Genomic DNA, 19,680 nt, shown 5'->3' on the forward strand with positions numbered 1-19,680 from the left:
ACCATGAATCAAGGTCCAGAGAAATTATACTACAGTGGGAACCAAAACTCGAATTTTTTTTTCATTTAACATTAGTGCTCACAATATGCCTTGTTTCATACCAATTGTCATGTAGTATTGCCACCTCCTCTGATTTGTGACTTTCAGGTATATTCCATTGGTGAACACTTGAAATGTGTTTCCTGTTCAAAATTATCCTCTGAATCCAGACTTGACTACTTTGCACATGGTTGGATTCAGTGTCACAGATTCATTTGAATAAACACACAGCAGATTCTGATGATTGCTTCCAGGACCATATGGTGGTAGAAATAAGCGTTTCTCAACCATGATATTCCGTCACTGTGCCATGGTTACTTCTAATCACTGGAGGCTAGCACCATGCATGGCAACATACAATGGAAAGGGGAACTGTATTTTTTAGTTTTAAAATGATTTTTTAATTTTTTTTTTTTTTGGGTGATGGTTTGTTTTGTTTTGAGTTAGGGTTTCACTAGCTCAGGCTGACCTGGAACTCACTCTGTAACTCACAGCCATCTACCTACCTACATCTGCCTCCTGGGAGTGCTAGGATTAAGGTGTATGTACCACCACACACAGCTTACAATGCTTTTTTTATTATTATTATTATTTATTTACTTGCAAGCAGAAAGAGAGAATGGGTATACCAGGGCCTCTTGTCATGGTAAACAAACTCCAGATACATGAACCACTTTGTGTATCTGGCTTTGTGTCATCTGGCTTTACCTGATACTGGAGAATTGAACCTAAGCTGTCAGGTTGTGCAAGCAAGCACCCTTTAACTACTGAGCCATCACTCCAGGCCCTTTCTTACTTTTTTTGATAGCGTCTATACTTACAGATAACATACCATGATCATCATCCCCTCCCACAACCCTTCCAAATTTCCCCTCCTTTGAATAAAAAGGTAACTGTTTAGTTTTTTAAGGTAGGGTTTCACTCAAGCTGAGACTGACCTGGAATTCACTATGAAGTCTTGGGGTGGCTTCAACCTCATGGCTATGCTCCTAACTCAGCCTCCAGAATGCTGAGTTTAAAGGTGTATGCCACCATGCCCAGCTTGCAAAGGTAACTTTTTAATATATATTTTATTTTATGTATTTATTTGACAGAGGAGGAGGAGGGAGAGAGAGAGAAAGAGAGAATGGGCACATCAGGGCCTACAGCCACTGCAAATGAGCTCCCAATGCGAGCTCCAGATGTGTATGCCTCTTTGTGCATGTGGCTTAAGTGTGTCCTGGAGAATCAAACTGTGATCCTTTGGCAAATGCCTTAACCACTAAGCCATCCCTCCAGCCCTTGCAAAGGTAACTTTTAACTAGCATGGAACCAAGTAGAATAGTCACATACATACATATGTACGTATGTACATACATACATACATATATATGTATCTGTATTCTTGAAGCTTATGTGTATGTACACAAACACTAAAAGAATGCTTATTCTGTTATCTCCTTTCATCTCTACAAACCGTGAGATGGGATTGTCTTAGACAAGGAAATGAGAGGCAACAAAGATTTGAGTAAATTGACAGGATCACACAACTCAGGAGCTATGGCTTGAATTAAGCAAACATAGACCCAACTGTTAAAGATTGTTCTTTTTGCCACCAGACTATCTGAAAAGAGTGGCATTACAAATATTTTCTAATATCTCTTAAAAATATCAAAGCAAGCATTGTTTTTAATGAAAGTAAAGTGATTTGTTACCATATATATATTGGGCCTAGCATATTTTCCCATTTATAGGTTAAGGTAGCCTACGCAAGGTCACACAGCTAGTGGAGGAACCCAAGTCTGCTCTTTTCCATTACTGCCTCCATGTAATGACTTCAGACCACAAAAACACATGCAGTGAGTATATGTACAATTCATGAAATCATTTTATTAAGTGATTTGTGAGAGAAAGAGAAAGAGGCAGATAGAAAGAGAGAATGGGCACACCAGGGCCTGTAGCCACTGCAAAGGAACTCCAGATGGCATGCATCACCTTGTGCATTTGGCTTACGTGGGTTCTGGGGAAATTGAACCTGAGTCCATAGGCTTTGCAGGCAAGCGCCTTAACCAATAAGCCATCTCTCCAGCCCAGCAGTTTTTTTTTTTTGTTGTTGTTTGTTTGTTTTTTAAATAAATAGCCTATTCAAAAGAAGAACTAAGGGCTGGGCATGGTGGTGCACACCTTTAATCCCAGCAGAGGTAGGAGGATCACAGTGAGTTCAAGGCCACCCTGAGACTACGGAGTGAATTCCACATCCTGAGCTAGAATGAGATCCTACCTCAGAAAAAATAAATAAATAAATAAAGAAAGAAAGAAAGAAAGAGGAACTAAGGGGCTGGAGAGATGAAAGCCAGACACACAAAAGTGGCACAAGCATCTGGAGTTCCATTACAGTGGCCGAGGCCCTGGCATGCCAGTTCTCTCTGCCTCCCCCACCCCCTTCTCACTTGCTCTAAAATAACATAAGGGGAGCTAAGTTTGAAGAAAAATTAGATTATTAACTGTGAATGTGTCACTCAAGGATATGGACAGTCCACTTTTGGGTTTTCTTTTTTTTTTTTTTTTTTGCCAGCACTGGATATTGAGTTAAGGGCCTTTCATATACTACAGGAGTTCCAACTGAGCTATATCCCCAAATCCTTGTTAGGTTTTCTTAGATACCTGCTCAGAATAAATAGCTACACCCCTCCCAAACAAGTGAGCATCTAACTTTCTTTACTTTTGCAGTGGAAAAGCAAAATGAATTAAACTTGCTTTCTAAGGGAGGAGGACTTTAGCAGTTATACCTGAGGTATCTCAACCCTGTCTTAGCTACTTGAGCTTATAGTGTAAAGAAGTAATTTAAAAGCGTGAAATAAAGTTTGGGTCTCATTGTAGTCTGGTCTTCAGGTCTTGAAATAATTTCCCATTTACAATTTCTAATAAAAGAGTAATATGCCAACAACTAAAAAAAAAATTGGGGTCTCATTTTAGGGCAGAAGAGAATTCCTTTGATTATATATATAATGTGTGTGTGTAGGTAGGTAGGTAGATGGCAAAAGTCCAGAAAAAAATAAAAAAGAAATAATAGATGGCCAGCCATGTATAGTGGCACATGCCTTTAATCCCAGCACTTGGGAGGTAGAGGTGGGGTAGGGGATCACTGTGAGTTCAAGGCCAACCTTAGACTACATAGTGAAGTCTAGGCCAGCCCAGGCTAGATTGAGATCCTACCCAGAAAAAAAAAAAAAGAAAAGAAAAGAAGAAGTACTAGATGGCATGATAGAGTATGAGTGCCACTTTAGCAATATAATTCACTTCGAGGAAGGGCATTTTATTTCCTGGCATTGTACTAGCAGTTCTATTTTTGGTCCACTTTGTTTTCCCTTTCACAATTACTATTTAAAAATATGGATGGTACTTGGATCTATTTTGGCTCCATATCTGCTTCACATGGGACCTGTTTTTGCAAAAGCTTATTGGTTAGGCAGTCTAATGTAAGCCTTTTAGTTCCTGGCAAGGCTCCAGTGGTACTTTTGGTAGATGGGAGTTTGTTTACCCCAGTCTTGTATTAGAATCCTCATGGCTTGGGATAAACTGAGCACAGCCAGCCTGCCTAGAAAGACCAATTGCTTAGAGAGTCAGAAAAACCTCAATTTTATATTGTTCTTGGGCTGCAGTGGCAGTGAAGAAGATCTACAGTACCAAAGTCCAACACTAATTATAGTAAGCTCCATGTATGTTTGGTTCACTTTCTGTTCCCCATTGGTGAACTGTTTGCTACAGTAAATATAACAGGGAAATCACTTGGCTCCAGACTTGGAGTAGTCTGTTATTACACAGGAAGGCTATGTGATTTGGGGAAATTTCTAGTGTTTGATTAGAAATTAGGAACAGAGCTTAGGCCCATAATAAATACAGCTCATTACAAAAGATTTGAAGAAAAAAAGTGATTTGATGATAAGATATATCCAAGGTTGCAATTGGAATTGGAAAGACTGCTCAGAAATGGGTTTAATGCACAGCTGTGATTTTGACACTTTTTGTTATCAAGAAAATACATATGAGAACATTTTGGCCTCCTAACTTTATTTCATAAAGAGTTTGACTTCCTTTTGATTCTGGTAACTTTCACAAAATAACCCCAAATTCAGATTTTCCTCAATATTTTTATGTGGTAAAATGCACTAACCTAAAATTTATTATCTTAATGATTTACGTGTATAGTTCAGCGTATGTAAGTGTGTGTGTATTTTTTCTTTTGAAGCAAGCCCAACAGACTGGCCATTCATTTTTTAATTCAAGAGGGAGAGAGAATTGGCACCAGTGCCTCTAGCCACTGTAATCAAACTCCAGACACATGCACCACCTTGAGTGCATGTTTGACCTTGCATGGTTACTTCACCTTGTACATATGGCTTATGTGGGATCTGCAGAGTTGAACATGGGTCCTTAGGCTTTGCAGACAAGCAAGCCATCTCTCCAGCCTGTTAGATTTATATTATTGTATAATCACTACCAGTTGCCTGTGGTTTTCATCTTGCAATCTGAACTCTGTACCCTTCAAACAATAACCCTCCTCATTTCCCCTTCTCCTAACCCCGGACAACTGTTGTTCTAGTTTGTGTCTATATGAATCTATCTTACATGTTTGTTTGTTTGTTTGTTTGTTTTTGGTTTTTCAAGGTAGGATTTCACTCTAGCCCCTGACCTGGAATTCACTATGTAATCTCAGGCTGGCCTGAATTCACAACGATTCTCCTACCTCTGCTTCCCAAGTGCTGGAATTAAGGGGCATGTGCCACCATGCCTGGCTTATTTGAGATAGTTTCCCTGTAGTCCAGGCTGACCTAGAATTCATTATGTAGTCTAAGACTGGCCTTGAAGTCACAGTGATCCTCCTACCTTTCCTCCCAAGTGCTGGAATTAAAGACATATGCCATCACTACCCAGCCATATCCAGAATAAGTTAATTTGTTTTATTTATTTGAGAGAGAGAGGAGGAGAGAGAGAGAGGCAGCTAGAGAGAATGAGTGCACCAGGGCATCTAGCCACTGAAAAGGAAATGCATGCACCCCTTAGGGCATCTTGCTTACATGGGTACTGGGGAATTGAACCTAGGTCCTTAGGCTTTGCAGACAAATGCCTTAACTGCTAAGCCATCTCTGCAGTCCCCAGAATAAGTTTTTGTTTTTTTATGGGAGAGGAGTTTGAGGTAGGGTCTCCCTGTAGCCCAGGCTGACCTGGAATTCACTGTGTACTCTCAGGGTGGCCTTGGATTCACAATGATCTTCCTACCTCTGCCTCCCCAGTGCTGGGATTAAAGGCATGAGACACCATGCTCAGCTCAGAATTAGTTTTGTTTTTTTTTTAATTTTTTTGAGAGAGAGAAAGAAGCAGTTAGAGCAAGCAAGAGGGAGAGAGAATGGGCACACCAGGGCCTCCAGCCACTGCAAATGAACTCCAGATGCGTGCACCCCCTTGTGCATCTGGCTAACATGGGTCCTGGGGAATTGAACCTGGTTCCTTTGGCTTTGCAGGCAAGAGCCTTAACCATTAAGCTATCTGTCCAGCCCCAGAATAAGTTTTTTAATGACAGGGAAAAAAGATTTTTACTAATACTAGTTTCAAATAGGAGTGAAATGAAAAATAATAATCATTGTCATGAATCTGAAAACATTTAATAAACTTTTATTTGTTTGTTTTAATGTAGGACTACCCTCCTGTCCAGGCTGGGGCTTGAACTCACAGCAGTCATCCTACCTTGGCCTCCTTAGTGCTGGGATTCAAAGTGTGTGCCTCCAGTATTTGTCTTACCTCACTCAGCAGCTAGAGAGTTGTTTTTATTTTGAGACAGTCTCACACTGTAGTCCAGGCTCAGTCCAACCTCCTACCTCAGCCCCTTGAATGCCAGGAATACTAGCATGATTCTTTATTCCTGGCTTTTTATTTTCTAAAAGTATTTATTGCCAGACCTGGTGACACATACCTTTAATCCCAGCACTCAGAAGGCCAGATCACTGTGAGTTCCAGGCTAGAAAAAGACTACTGGGCTGAGAAGATGGTTCAGTGGCTGCTTGTAAAGCCTGACGGCCTGGGTTTTATTCCCCATTACTTGTGTAAAGCCAGATGGACAAAGTGGCACATGCATTTGGAGTTCATATGCAGTGGCAGGATACCCTGGCATGCTCATATTCTCTCTCTCTCTGGCTTTCTCATCCTCTTTACAAATAAATAAATAGATAAGAAAAAAAGACTTTTTTTAAAAAAAGTATTTATTGGAGCTGGAGAGATGGCTCAGCAGTTAAAGGTGCTTGCTTGCAAAACCTCATGGCTTGCGTTCAATTCCCCAATTCCCATGTTCAGCCAGATCCACAAAGTGGTGCATGTGTCAGGAGTTTGCTTTATTTATATGTTTCTATCTCAACCAAGCACAGATGATTTTTTTCAAATGTTTATTTATTTAAGAGAAGGATAGGAGAGAGAAAAGGTACACCTTCCTGCTGCTGCAAATAAAATCCAGAGGGAGAACAAGGTAGGACGATCATCGTGAGTTCAGAGACTACATAGTGAATTCTAGGTCATCCTGGGCTAGAGCGAGGCTCTGCCTTGAAAAAACAAACAAAAATTTATAGTTGGGTCTTTGCAGTTAGGATATTAGTGTGGTATTGGTGGCATGCTTATTGTTTATTTGATTTTCTAGTTCAGAAACAGCAAACTGGCTTGTTGGCCAACCTACTGTTTTTATGTGGTCAGTGACCTGAGGATAATTTTCATAGATGAACTTATTTTTTTTCTTTTTGGTTTTTTTGAGGTAGGGTCTCATACTAGCCCAGGTTGTCCTGGAATTCACTATATAGTCTTAGGCTGGCCTCAAATTCAGTGATCTCCTACTTTGCCTCCCACATGGTGGGATTAAAGGCATGTACCATCACACCTGGCCTACAAATGAACTTTCATACTCAATTTCATGATAGTAGCACTTAATTTTATACAGTAATTGAACTAATGTCCCTTCAAATTCATTATACTCATCAAAAATGCTATATTGAGCCAGGCATGGTGGTACATGCCTTTAATCCCAGCAGTGGAGAGGCAGAGGAAGGAGGATCACCATGAGTTCAAGGCCATCCTGAGACTACATAGTGAATTCCAGGTCAGCCCTGGGTAGAGACCCTACTTTGAAAAACAAACAAACAAAATGGATATATTGTAGGCTGAAGAAATAGCAGTTAAGGCACTAGCCTACAAAGCCAAAGAACCCAGGTTCAGTTCCCCAAGATCCATGTAAAGCCATATGATCAAAGTGGCACATGCATTTGGAGTTTATTGGCAGTGGCTGGAGGCCCTTGTGGTGCCCATTCTTTGCCACCCCTCTTCTCTCTCAAATAAATACATTTTTTAATGCTATGTTTTGTTCAATTACTATACTTTGATTTCCTTAATCTAAAAATAGGATATTTTTATTAAACATACTTACCTTCATTTTACCTCTTAAATGTTGGGGAGAAGGGAACAAATATATCTCGTAAGTGTGAGATAATGTTATAAAGGTAACCAGTAATATTGTTGATATTATTAACAGGTATAATACTTAAATTAGCCAAGTACTGATTAAGTGCTTGATGTATACTAACTCATTTCATTTTGATACCTGTCTTACAAGGTAAAGGATTGCATGATTCCCATGTTATAGAAAAGTTGCAGAAGATTTAGTGACTTCCTCAAAGTTATTTAAGAATTAACCCTGTTTGGGGCTGGGAAGGTAGCTTATTAGTTAAACCCACTTGCTTACAAAGTATATTCTGGGGCTGGAGAGATGGCTTAGCGGTTAAGCGCTTGCCTGTGAAGCCTAAGGACCCCGGTTCGAGGCTCGGTTCCCCAGGTCCCACGTTAGCCAGATGCACAAGGGGGCGCACGCGTCTGGAGTTCGTTTGCAGAGGCTGGAAGCCCTGGCGCGCCCATTCTCTCTCTCCCCCTCTATCTGTCTTTCTCTCTGTGTCTGTCGCTCTCAAATAAATAAATAAATTAAAACAAACAAACAAAAAAAAACAAAGTATATTCTGGCCTGTGTGTGCAACAAATCCAGTGTTCCCATGTGGTGGCAGCAAGCCCTGGCGTGTGCGTGCGTGTTCCCCCTGTTCAAAACAATACTGTTTCTTAATTATATCTGTCTGCTGGGTAACAGCCAGGGATGCTTGGTCTCATACATTTAAAAAAGGGTGGAGCCAGGCGTGGTGGTGCACACCTTTAATCCCAGCACTTGGGAGGCAGAGGTAGGAGGATCGCCGTGAGTTCGAGGCCACCCTGAGACTCCACAGTGAATTCCAGGTCAGCCTGGGCTAGAGTGAGACCTTACCTCAAAAAACCAAAAAAAAAAAAAAAAAAAAAAAAAAAAAAGGGTGGGAGGACTGGAGAGATGGCTCAGCGGTTAAGACGCCTGCCTGTAATGCCTATCTAACTGGGTTTGATTTCCCAGTACCTACTTAAAGGCAGATGCACAAAGTGGCACATGTATCTGGAGTTTGTTTGCGATAGCTGGAAGCCCTGTAATGCTCATTCTCTCTATCTCTCTTCTCTCTATTTGCAAATACATAAAATATTTTAAAAAATGAGTTAACCCAGTTTGGTTTTAAAATTCATGTTTTGTATGATTATAGTACAATGCATCTTAAATTTCATTCAAATTCATTTACTTGGGGCTGAAAGATAGTTCAGTAGGTAAGAGCATGTGCCAAGAAAACATGAGGGCCTGAGTTTGATCTCCAGTACCCCTCATGAAAAGCCGGGTGGGGCCATGCATGCTGCGATCCTAGTGGAGAATACTGGTGATAGGAGAGTTGCTGGGGCTCACTGGCCAACCAGTCTGACTGAAAACTGGCAGCTCCAGGTCCAGGGGGTTGTGTCAAAGCAACAATACAGAAAAGTGATAGCAAAGGACACTCAGGGTTCTCCTTGGCCTCTGCACATGTGCACACATGCACTGTGCATGCACTTACCACACCACACATACCACACACATGTACTCACGCGTGCCAAAAAATGTATGTGCTCAAAGTAAATATAAGACAATTGAGCTTTAACAATTAAAAGTACCTCTACATCCAATAAAGCATAAGAGAACTAAAATCAGTATTTATCATAGTGTTAAAAATGAACATAAATGAATTATATTTTTCGAAATGTACAGTCAGTTGAACCTGCTTGTGCACCTTCACCAGCAACTGGCATATCTTCTCTCTTAGCATTTTTGATGTACATTATTGGCTATGAAGGCATTTTGATAAGTCCTTTACTAAAGAGCTTCCCAAAGGCTCTGTCAATCTTCAATCTCAGACCATAGCCAGGGCCATCAGCTTACAGTTGGGAACTTCCCTACAGTCTGTCCAAGCAGCTTTGTCAGACAGGGCTAGGTTGTTGAGTTTGTCCTCAACTTTGCCTTTGGACCACTTCCTTTTGGTCTTGCCCCCCTCCTGTTTCCCAGGGCTTTGTCTGTCAGCCTGCTTGACTCTTGTGGTCTTTGGGCAGCATGGAGAAGCTGGATAGCAGCAAGAACCACTGCAGTTCACAGCTAATCTAACCTATAAAAGAAAAGGATGCAGCACTTGTGAGGAAGAGGTAGGAGGATTGCTGTGAGTTTGAGGGGCCAGCCTGAGACTTCAGAACAAGTTACAAGTTGACCTGGGTACCAGAGGAGTCCCTGCCTTGGAAAAAAGAAAAAAGAAAAGGAAAAGAAGAAAGGAAAATATGATGTGGGCGTGTATACCTTTTGAGTTTACAACAAATCTGCTTTTGTATATAAATATAAATAAGCAAAGGGAGCTAGAACCCTGAAAATTAATTAGCAAAACTATGACTTCATTTTGTGAAGGGAAGCTAGTGAACAGAAAGACCTTTCTGCCTTCTTTGTTTATTTTTATACCAGTTAAATCCTGCCTAAAATGTTATGTTACTGTGATAATTGTTTTAAAAATGTATGTAAATCACATCAACAAGGAAAAGATCAGGTAGAACCAAATTCTAACCACTAGCAATTGATATCCTTGGAACGTAGAACTTAGATGCTATTGACAAAGTTTATCTCCATCTTTGCCATGTGTATTTATGTATACATTTTACTTCTGTAAAAAGTTTTTGGGCTGGAGAGATAGCTTAGTGGTTAAGGCACTTGCCTGCAAGAAAAAAAAAGTTCACAGATGGAAATACAAATTTCCATTTACCTAAGGACACTAAAACCTAAACCTAGGTTAGTTTCTTTCACTGGAAAAGATCAGTTTTTCTTTAAGTTTATTTATTTATTTGCAAGCAGAGAGATAGAGAGAATGGGTACCCCAGAGCCTTCAGCCACTGCAATCGAACTCCAGATGCATGTACCACTTTGTGCATCTGGCTTTATGAGGGTGCTGGGGGAATCAAACCTAGGTTGATAGGCTTTGCAGGCCAATGCCTTAACTGCTAAAGCATATCTCCAGCCCAAGATCAATTGTTTTTTGTATGTGTGTGAGAGAGAGAGAATTGGTGTGCCAGGACCTTCAGCCACTGAAAACTCCAGATGCTTGCGCCACCTTGTGCACATATGAAACCTTGCACATGAGTCACCTGGCTTATGTGGGATCTGGGGAGTCAAACATGGGTCATTAGGCTTAGTGCAGGCAAACGCCTTAACCAGTAAGCCGTCTCTCCAGCCCAAAGATCAGTTTTTAAGAAGTATTTGGAAGAAGTGTTACATACTTCATCTTGTAGTGAAGACTTTATAATGTAATAGTCAGATCTTTAGCATTTTACTAGAATTGGATCTTCAATCAGGTCTGTAGAGCTGTGTGTCTGGGTAAATCATGACTGCTTCTCTGCCTCACTTTCCTTCTTTGTAGATCCTTTCTCAAGAGAGAGTGAGTGTGGTGGTAGTTCTATTAATAGTGCTTAGATGATAATGCAGTGCTATGTGCTTAGTACTCCTTACTGTCATCACCCTACAAATGCTAGCTACTTATGCTTGTTTCTATCCTGAGTATCGAGGTCTTGCCCTGAAAGAATGCACAATTCAGTGAGGCTTGGGTCTCTTCTCTGTGTTTATCTCAGTTGTTTCTAAATGTCTAATTTTAGGTGGCTTTCAAAAAAAATGGTTAGAAAAAAAAATGGTTAGAAAGTTGATCTGTGGCCTTGATTTAAAAAATATATATATTTTAAAGTTATTGAAAATTTTACTTCCAGATGTGGTTTGGTGGTAATGGGTGTGAGCAAGTTAGACATTCTGTACCGGAGACTTCTTCTCACAAAACTTTTTATCAGAGGATGGGGAAGACCAGAGCATCTTAAAAGGTAATCTTGATTTTGGTTTGCTTGCTTGCATGCTTGGTTGTTTTCCCTGTTTGTGTGTTTTGAATTTTTTTTTTAGTATACATTTAAAATTTCAGTTATCAAATCCTTCATCCTCCATTATAGAGTGATTTGCTTAGGAATTAAATATTGAACAGTATAAAAAGTATAACTGAGCCTGGGCACATGTCTTTAATCCCAGTACTCAGGAGGCAGAAGTAGGAGGATCACTGTGAGTTTGAGGCCACCCTGAGACTACAGACTGAGCACCAGATCAGCCTGGGCTAGAGTGAGAGCCTATCTAGTGGGGGAGGAGGGGAAGAGTAGTCAGCATGGTGGTGCGCGCCTTTAATCCCAGTACTAGGGAGGCAGAGGTAGGAGGATTGCCATGAGTTCGAGGCCACCCTAAGACTACATAGTGAATTCCAGGTCAGCCTGGGCTAGAGTGAGACTCTACCTTAAAAAAACGAAAGAAAGAAGTGTAATGTAGTCATGTCTCCTAAGTTTTAGCTCATAATGTCATAAATTGTATTATTTTATTAAAACAAAAAGAACAGGGCTGGAGAGATGGCTTAGTATTTAAAGCACTTGCCTGCAAAACCAGAGGGCACAGATTTGATACCCCAGGATCCACATAAGCTAGATACACAAGATAGCACATGCATCTGGAGTTTGTTTACAGTGACTGAGTCCCTGGCATGCCCATTCTTTCTCTATATTTGCACCCCTCTCTCTCTAGTAAATAAAATAATTAAAAAAAAAAGAACTACAGAGGGCTGAAGAGATGTCTTAGCAGTTAAGGCACTTGCTTGCAAAGCCTAAAGGCCTGGGTTTGATTCCTATTACCCATGTAAAGCCAGATACACAGAGTAGCACATGCGTCTGAAGTTCATTTACAGTGGTAGGAGTGCTCCTTTCTTTTCCTCTCTATCTCTCCCCTCTTTTTCTCCCCTTTCTCTTTGCAAATAGCTAAGTATAAATATTTTTGTAAAAAACAACTATAAAGGGCTGGAGAGATGGCTTAGCAGTTAAGTGCTTGCCTGTGAAGCCTAAGGACCCCGGTTCGAGGCTCGATTCTCCAGGACCCACACTAGACAGATGCACTAGGGGGCGCACGCGTCTGGAGTTCATTTGCAGTGGCTGGAAGCCCTGGCGCGCCCATTCTTTCTCTCTCTGTCTCTCTCTCTCTGCCTCTTTCTCTCTCTGTTACTCTCAAATAAATAAGTAAAAATGAACAACAAAAAAGTAAAAAAAAACAACTACAAAGTGCTGGAGGGATTGCTTAGTGGTTAAGGTCTTGGCCTGCAAAGCCAAAGGACCCAGGTTCAATTCCCCAGGACCCACATTAGCCAGATGCACAAGGTGGTGCATGTGTGTGGAGTCCATTTGCAGCGGCTGGAAGTCCTGGTGTGCTCATATTCTCTCTCTCTCTCTCTCTCTCTCTTTCTCTCTCTCTCTCTCTCTCTTTCTCTCTTTCCCTCCCTCCCTTTCTCCCTCCTTCCTTCTCTCTCTCTCTCTCTCTCTCCCTCTCTTTCCTTTTCTCTCTGTCAAATAAATAAATAAAAATAAAATATTTAAAAAGAACTACAGATAAGCTTTTTTAACATTTTATTTTTGTTTATTTATTTATTTGAGAGAGAGAGAGAGGCCAGGACCTCCAGCTGCTGCAAATGAACTTGAGATGCATGTGCCACCTTGTGCATCTGGCTTCTGTGGGGCCTAGGGAATCGAACCTAGCTCCTATGGCTTTGTAGGCAAGCAACTTAATTGCTAAACCATCTCTCCAGCCCCAGATAAGCTTTTTGTTTTGTTTTGTTTTTTCAAAGCAGGATCTTTATTTACTTACTTGAAAGCATTAAAGAGGCAGAAACAGAGGGAGAGAACAGGCATACCAGGGCTTCTATCCACTGCAGACAAACTCCCATTTCATGTGCCACCTTGTACATCTGGCTTACATGATTCTTGGGGAATCGAACCAAGGTCCTTTGGCTTTGCAGGCAAGCCCCTTAACCAGTAAGCTATCTCTCCAGCCCTGCTTTGTTTTTTCAACAGATACATGTTTTGTTTTAATTTGATAGAAAAAGGTAAATAGAGAACGGGTGCACTAGGGCCTCTATCCCATCAAGGAACTCCAGACACATGTACCACCTTATGCATCTAGCTTATGAGTCCTGAGGATTTGAACCTTGGTCCTTTGGCTTTGCAGGCAAGTGTCTCAACCACTCCAGCCTGACAGATAAGCTTTTTATTCTTGGTCATTATTAGGCTGGCCAGAGTTGTCTGCAGTTCCAGACTTCTTGAGTGACCTGAACTTAAAATGGCAGTAAAACTATAGTATTATAATTTTGAGGTTGGTACCTTTAGTTTTGAGTCTTGTAAGTGTTGATTACTTTTATGAATAATTTTCCCATATTTTCTTCTGAGGGGTAAGTATCCAGTAGGTAAAAAAAAATAATACCCTTTTCTTTTAGTGATAAAAATTAAATTCAGTATGGCCTATAAACTAGACTTGCTAATTTTTCCTTGGTATTCATCAGTCTCTATACAATAGATTTAACAGTTGGCATAAAAAGTAAACTATTTGCTTTTTGTCTCCTTATAGACTCTTTGAATTCAGAAAGATGATTGGAAATCGAGAAAGATGCCAGAATCTAGTTTCCAGTGATTATCCAGTATACATTGATAAGGTATTGGGAAATAGATTGAATGTCGAAGTATAGTAACAGCCCTGAAGCATGGGAACACAATGTTTTATTAACATTGAAAGAATGCTATCTGTGCCCCATCCAGATGTTTTTACAACTATCCTCCTGTGTATTTTGGAGCACATAACTAGTCCTTGCCTAAATACAAAGAAGTATTTAGGCTGCATTTTTCTGAGTGGCATTTTGTATCCTTAGGCACCAGAAGAATATTAAAGAAGACTAGTAAGCCGGGCATGGTGGTGCATGCCTTTAATCCCAGCACTTGGGAAGCAAATGCAGGAGGATCGCCAAGAGTTCAAGGCCACCTGGAGAGTACATAGTGAATTCCAGGTCAGCCTGAGCTGGAGTGAGACCTTACCTTGGGAAATTAAAAAAAAAAAAAAAAAAAAGATTTGATGACTACTAAGTATTAAAGGGAAGTGATCTTCAGGGAGTGATCTACTCAGAGAATCAGCATCAGAGGAGTTATTTGCAATCAACTATTAATAAAGCACTATATAGTTTGAGGCCAGCCTAAAGTTGCATGAGACTCTTTTTCAAAAGAAGTTCTATTACGGGATAGGAAGTAACTTCCAGAAGCTTATGGAAATCCAGTAGCCATAAAAAGAAAAACAAAAGTGGACCTTTAAATAGATATTTGTGATATTTGCATAACTGGCTAGAATTTTCGTTTGAAAAAGAGAAATGATGGGGCTAGGGAAGGTAGCTCAGTAATAGAATGAAGTGGAGCACTCATAAGGCTTTAGATTCAATCTATGCAGTGGCAAAAGGGAAAACAAATTACTAATGTTAATATACATGTGCTAAATTTAAAAAAATGCTAGATGCATATACACTCGTTTGATATGAAGGTGGCATTCTTCTGCTTTAATTTTGACTATTGGCCTAAAAAAGATTTTTGTTTTGTTTTTTGTTTTTCAAGGTAGGGTTTCTGTCTAGCTTAGGCTGACCTGGAATTTGCTCTGTACTCTCAGTGTGGCCTCAAACTCAAGGTGATCCTCCTCCTCCTGCTTCCTGAGTGCTGGGATTCAAGGCATGCACCACCACACCTGGCCCTAAAACAGATTTTTAATTTTTAAAATTATTTTATTTTTATTTATTTGAGAGAGAGAATGAGCATTCCAGAGCCTCCAGCCACTGAAAATGAACACAAGACATGTGGGCCATCTTGTGCATCTGGCTTATGTTGGTCCTAGAGAATTGAACCTTGGTTCTTTGGCTTTGCAGGCAAGCACCTTAACTGTTAAGCCATCTCTGCAGCCCAGATTTTTTATTTATTATTTGATTAATTAATTATTTATTTACTTGGTTTTTTTGAGGTACGGTCTCACTCTGGCCCAGGCTGATTTGGGATTAGCTATATAATCCCAGGGTGGCCTCAAACTCATGGCAATCCTCCTACCTCTACCTCCTGAGTGCTGGGATTAAAAAAGCGTGCACCACCATGCCTAGCAGATTTTTTTTTTAAGTTTAAGAATTTTTTTAAGATTTATTTTTTATTTATTTATTTATTTATTTATTTGAGACAGAGAAGGAGAGAGAGAATAGGTGTGCCAGGACCTCTAGCCACTGCAAACTCCAGACGCATGTGTCACCATGTGCATTTGGCTTACTTGGAACCTGGAAAATCAAACTTAGGTCTTTAGGCTTCTCAGACATGTACCTTAGCTGCTAAGCCAACTCTCCAGCCCAGATTTTAAATTTTTTAAAGCAACTACAACCAAGCATGATAGCTCATGTTTTTCTTGTTGTTTGTTTTTGTTTTTCAAGGTAGGATCTTGCTGTAGCCCAAGCTGACCTGGAATTCACTATGTAGTCTCAAGCTCACAGTCTTCTTTTCTCTACTTCTCATGCTTTTATTCCACCACCTGTGAGAGTGAACCATCCTAGGCTGTAGACTGAGTTCCTCTTCAGCCTGGGCTAGTGTAAGATCCTGCCTCAAAAAAAAAAAAAAATGAGGGCTGGAGAGATGGCTTAGCGGTTAAGCGCTTGCCTGTGAAGCCTAAGGACCCCGGTTCGAGGCTCGGTTCCCCAGGTCCCACGTTAGCCAGATGCACAAGGGGGCGCATGCGTCTGGAGTTCGTTTGCAGAGGCTGGAAGCCCTGGCGCGCCCATTCTCTCTCCCTCCCTCTATCTGTCTTTCTCTCTGTGTCTGTCGCTCTCAAATAAAAAAAAAAAAAAAAGAGAGAGGCTGGGCATGGTGGCATACACCTTTAATCCCAGCATTTTGGAGGCAGAGGTAGAAGGATTGCCGTGAGTTTGAGGCCACCCTGAGATGACACAGTGAATTCCAGGTCAGTTTAGTTTGGGCTAGAGTGAGACCCTACCTAGAAAAACCAAAAAAAAAAAAAAAAGAGCCAGGAATGGTGACGCGCATCCTTAATCCCAACACTTAGGAGGATCAGTGTGAGTTGAGGCCAGCCTGAGACTACATGTTGAATTCTAGGTCAGCCTGGGCTAGAGCAGGACCCTACATTGAAAAAAAAAAATTACAGTGGTGTGGGGGGGGATGCTAGAGGTATGGCTCTGCAGTTAAGACACTTGCTTGCAAAGCCAAATGACCCACATTCAATTCCTCAGTACCCACATAAAGCCAGATTGCCCTCAGTCTCTCACTGATCCTCCAGTCTCTGCCTCCCAAGCACTGGGATTAAAGACATATACCACCATGCCCAGCCTAATTGCAGTATTTTTGAAATCACAGTGTGGGGTACTGGGGAGATAGATGAACAGTTAAAGGAACTTGCTTGCAAAGCCTGACAGCCCAGGTTCAATTCCCCAGCATCCACATGAAGCCAGATGTACAGTGTCACATGCACCTCGAAGTTTGTTTACAGTAGCAAGAGGCCATGGCATGTTCATCTTCTCTTGATGCTGCTGTCTTTGCAAATAAATAAATAATTTTTTAAAGCACAGTGGGGCCAGTGTGGTAATGCACTCCTTTAATCCCAGCATTTGGGAGGCTGATGTAGGAGGATCGCTGTGAGTTCAAGGCCACCCTTGAGACTACGTAGTCAGCCTGGGCTAGACTAGAGAGACACTACTTCCAAAAACAAACAAGCAAACAAAACAAAAAAAGCACAGTGGGGCTATCAACATAATAAGCACTAAGAAGTTTTAGTGCTATGGGTGTGGTAGATTTCCTTCCTATCATATGCAAGGCTCTGAGTTTGATCCCCAACAGCAAGAGAGAAATAGAGATGAAATAGGTTTTTCTGAGTAGAAGTTTTAAAAGTATTTATATTTCTTTATTAGAGAGAGAGAGAGAATGGGCACACCAGGGCATCCAGCAACTGTTAACAAAGTCCAAATGCATGTGCCACTTTGTGCATCTGGCTTACATGGGTCCTGGGCAATTGAACCTGGGTCCTTTGGCTTTGCAGGCAAACACCTTAACTGCTAAGCCATCTCTCCAGCCTGAGTAGATTTTTTTTTAGAATTTACTTTTTTTTTTAGTTTTATTTATTTATTTGAGAGAGAAAGAGAGAGAAACAAGTAGAGAGAATTGGTACATCAGGGCCTGCAGCCACCTAAAATGAACTCTAAACACAAGTGCTACCTGTGCATCTAGCTTACGTTGGTACTGGGGAGTTGAATCTGGGTCCTTTGGCTTTTCAGGCAAGTACCTTAATTGCTAAGCCATCTCTCTAGCCCCTGAATAGAATTTTGTTTGGTTGGTTGTTTTTTTGTTTGTTTTGTTTTGTTTCTTGAGGTAGAGTTTCACTCTAGCCCAAGCGGACCTGGAATTCCCTAGATAGTCTCAGAGTGGCCTCAAACTCAAGCAATCCTCCTCTCAAGTGTTAGGTCATGAAGACATGCACCACCATGCCTGGTAGAATTTTTTTAATTAGAAAAACATCTAGGGTAGATCCAGATATCTTAGAGTACTTGCATACACCTAGATTTTCTTTTCTTGCAGGTTGAAGAGCAGTCAGACTGTAAGATCCTAGATGGGCACTTTGTTTCTCCCATGGCCCACTATGTACCTGATATCATGCCAGTTGAGTCTGTTATTGCCAGGTAAGAATCTTTGATCAGAAAGGAAATTAGTAAGTATTCAGTAAAATGATGATAATATCAACATCATGGTAGGTTAAGTCACATGGTAAAGAGACAGGATGAAATTGTTGCAGAGGCTGAATTAGAAGGTATTTTAGTTCTTTATAAGGATGTCCAAAGCTGGGCGTGGTGGCACATATCTTTAATCTTACCACTCAGGAAGCAAAGGTAGGACTATCACCCTGAGTTCAAGGCCAGCCTGAGACTACATAGTGAATTCCAAGTCAGCTTGGGGTACGTACAGTGAGCCTGTACCTCAAAAAAAAAAAAAAAGTCCAGTAATATATGTACAAAAATGTTCATTCATCCATCAACTGATAAATAGATTAAAAATATGATACTGTCCACATATTAAAATGATATTCTGTTACACAAAAGAATGAATTATTAAGATGGGCGTGGTGGCACACACCTTTAATCCCAGCATTCAGGAGACAGAGGCAAGATGATCGATATGAGTTTGAGGCCACAGTGAGACTACGTAGTGGATTCCAGGTCAGCCTGGGCTAGAGTGGTACCCTACCTCGGAAAACCAAAAAAAGAAAGAAAGAAAGAGCTGGAGAGATGGCTTAGCGGTATGCTTGTCAAGCCTAAAGACCCCGGTTCGAGGCTTGACTCCCCAGTATGCACGTAAGCCATATGCACAAGGTTGCATATGCATCTAGAATTCCTTTATAGTGGCTAAAGGCTACTCTCAAATAAGCAGGAAGGGAGAGAGGGAGGGAGGGAGGGAGGGGGGGGAGAGAGAGAGGGAGAGAGAGAGAGAGAGAGAAAGAAAGAAAGAAAGAAAGAAAGAAAGAAAGAAAGAAAGAAAGACAGACAGACAGACAGACAGACAGACAGACAGACAGACAGAGGGAGGGAAAAGAAAAGAATGAATTGCCTGATTCATGTTACAATATAGATGAGCCTTGAAGATGTTAAGCTAAGTTAAAGCCCTAAAGGATTGCACTGGACTTACACAAGATGTTCACAGAAGGCAAATCTGGAGACAGAAAATACAGAGTGGCTGTCAGTGGTTGGGGGAGTGACTGTTAACAAGTATGGGACTCCTTTGTAGGGGGATGAAAATGTTCTGGTGTTAGCTTGTACCACTGTGACCAATGTACATATCCATTAAATCAGACTTCTGAAATGGATGGACTTACAGCATATGAAGGATATCTTAATAAAAAATTACATTTGATTTGAAAAAGAAAAGGTTTACTGAAGTATTTTTTATTTTTATTTGTTTAGCTTAGAGAGAAAAAAGAGGCAGAGAAGAGGGTGTGGTGGCACACGCCTTTAATCCCAGCACTCAGAAGGCAGAGGTAGGAGGATTGCCATGAGTTTGAGACTACCCTGAGAATACAGAGTGAATTTCAGGTCAGCCTGGGCTAGAGAGAGAACCTATCTCGGAAAAAAAAAAAAAAAGGCAGACAGATGCACAAGGGGGCGCACGCGTCTGGAGTTCGTTTGCAGTGGCTGGAAGCCCTGGCGCGCCCATTCTCTCTCTCTCCCTCTACCTGTCTTTCTCTCTGTGTCTGTCACTCTCAAATAAATAAATAAAAAAGTTTTAAAAAATTTGGAAAAAAAAAAAAAGGCAGAGAGAGGAAGAGCG

At 41.0% G+C, this 19,680-nt stretch overlaps 1 protein-coding gene across 3 annotated transcripts in view; it reads left to right on the forward strand.

Moving 5' to 3' along the window:
• Positions 1-19,680, forward strand: part of Abhd18 (abhydrolase domain containing 18) — a 58,902-nt gene that overhangs the window by 733 nt on the left and 38,489 nt on the right. For 2 of the 3 annotated variants that reach the window (XM_045131531.1, XM_004657093.2), the window contains exons 2-4: positions 11,212-11,319; positions 13,919-14,003; positions 17,941-18,041. In XM_045131531.1, the coding sequence (XP_044987466.1) occupies positions 11,228-11,319; positions 13,919-14,003; positions 17,941-18,041 (278 nt within the window). In that variant the 5' untranslated portion in view covers positions 11,212-11,227. Of the gene's footprint in view, positions 1-11,211; positions 11,320-13,918; positions 14,004-17,940; positions 18,042-19,680 lie in introns of those variants that run through there. The other variant, XM_045131532.1, reaches the window with a different exon arrangement.

This window comes from Jaculus jaculus, chromosome 12 (assembly GCF_020740685.1).
Source record: "Jaculus jaculus isolate mJacJac1 chromosome 12, mJacJac1.mat.Y.cur, whole genome shotgun sequence".
NCBI lineage: Eukaryota > Metazoa > Chordata > Mammalia > Rodentia > Dipodidae > Jaculus > Jaculus jaculus.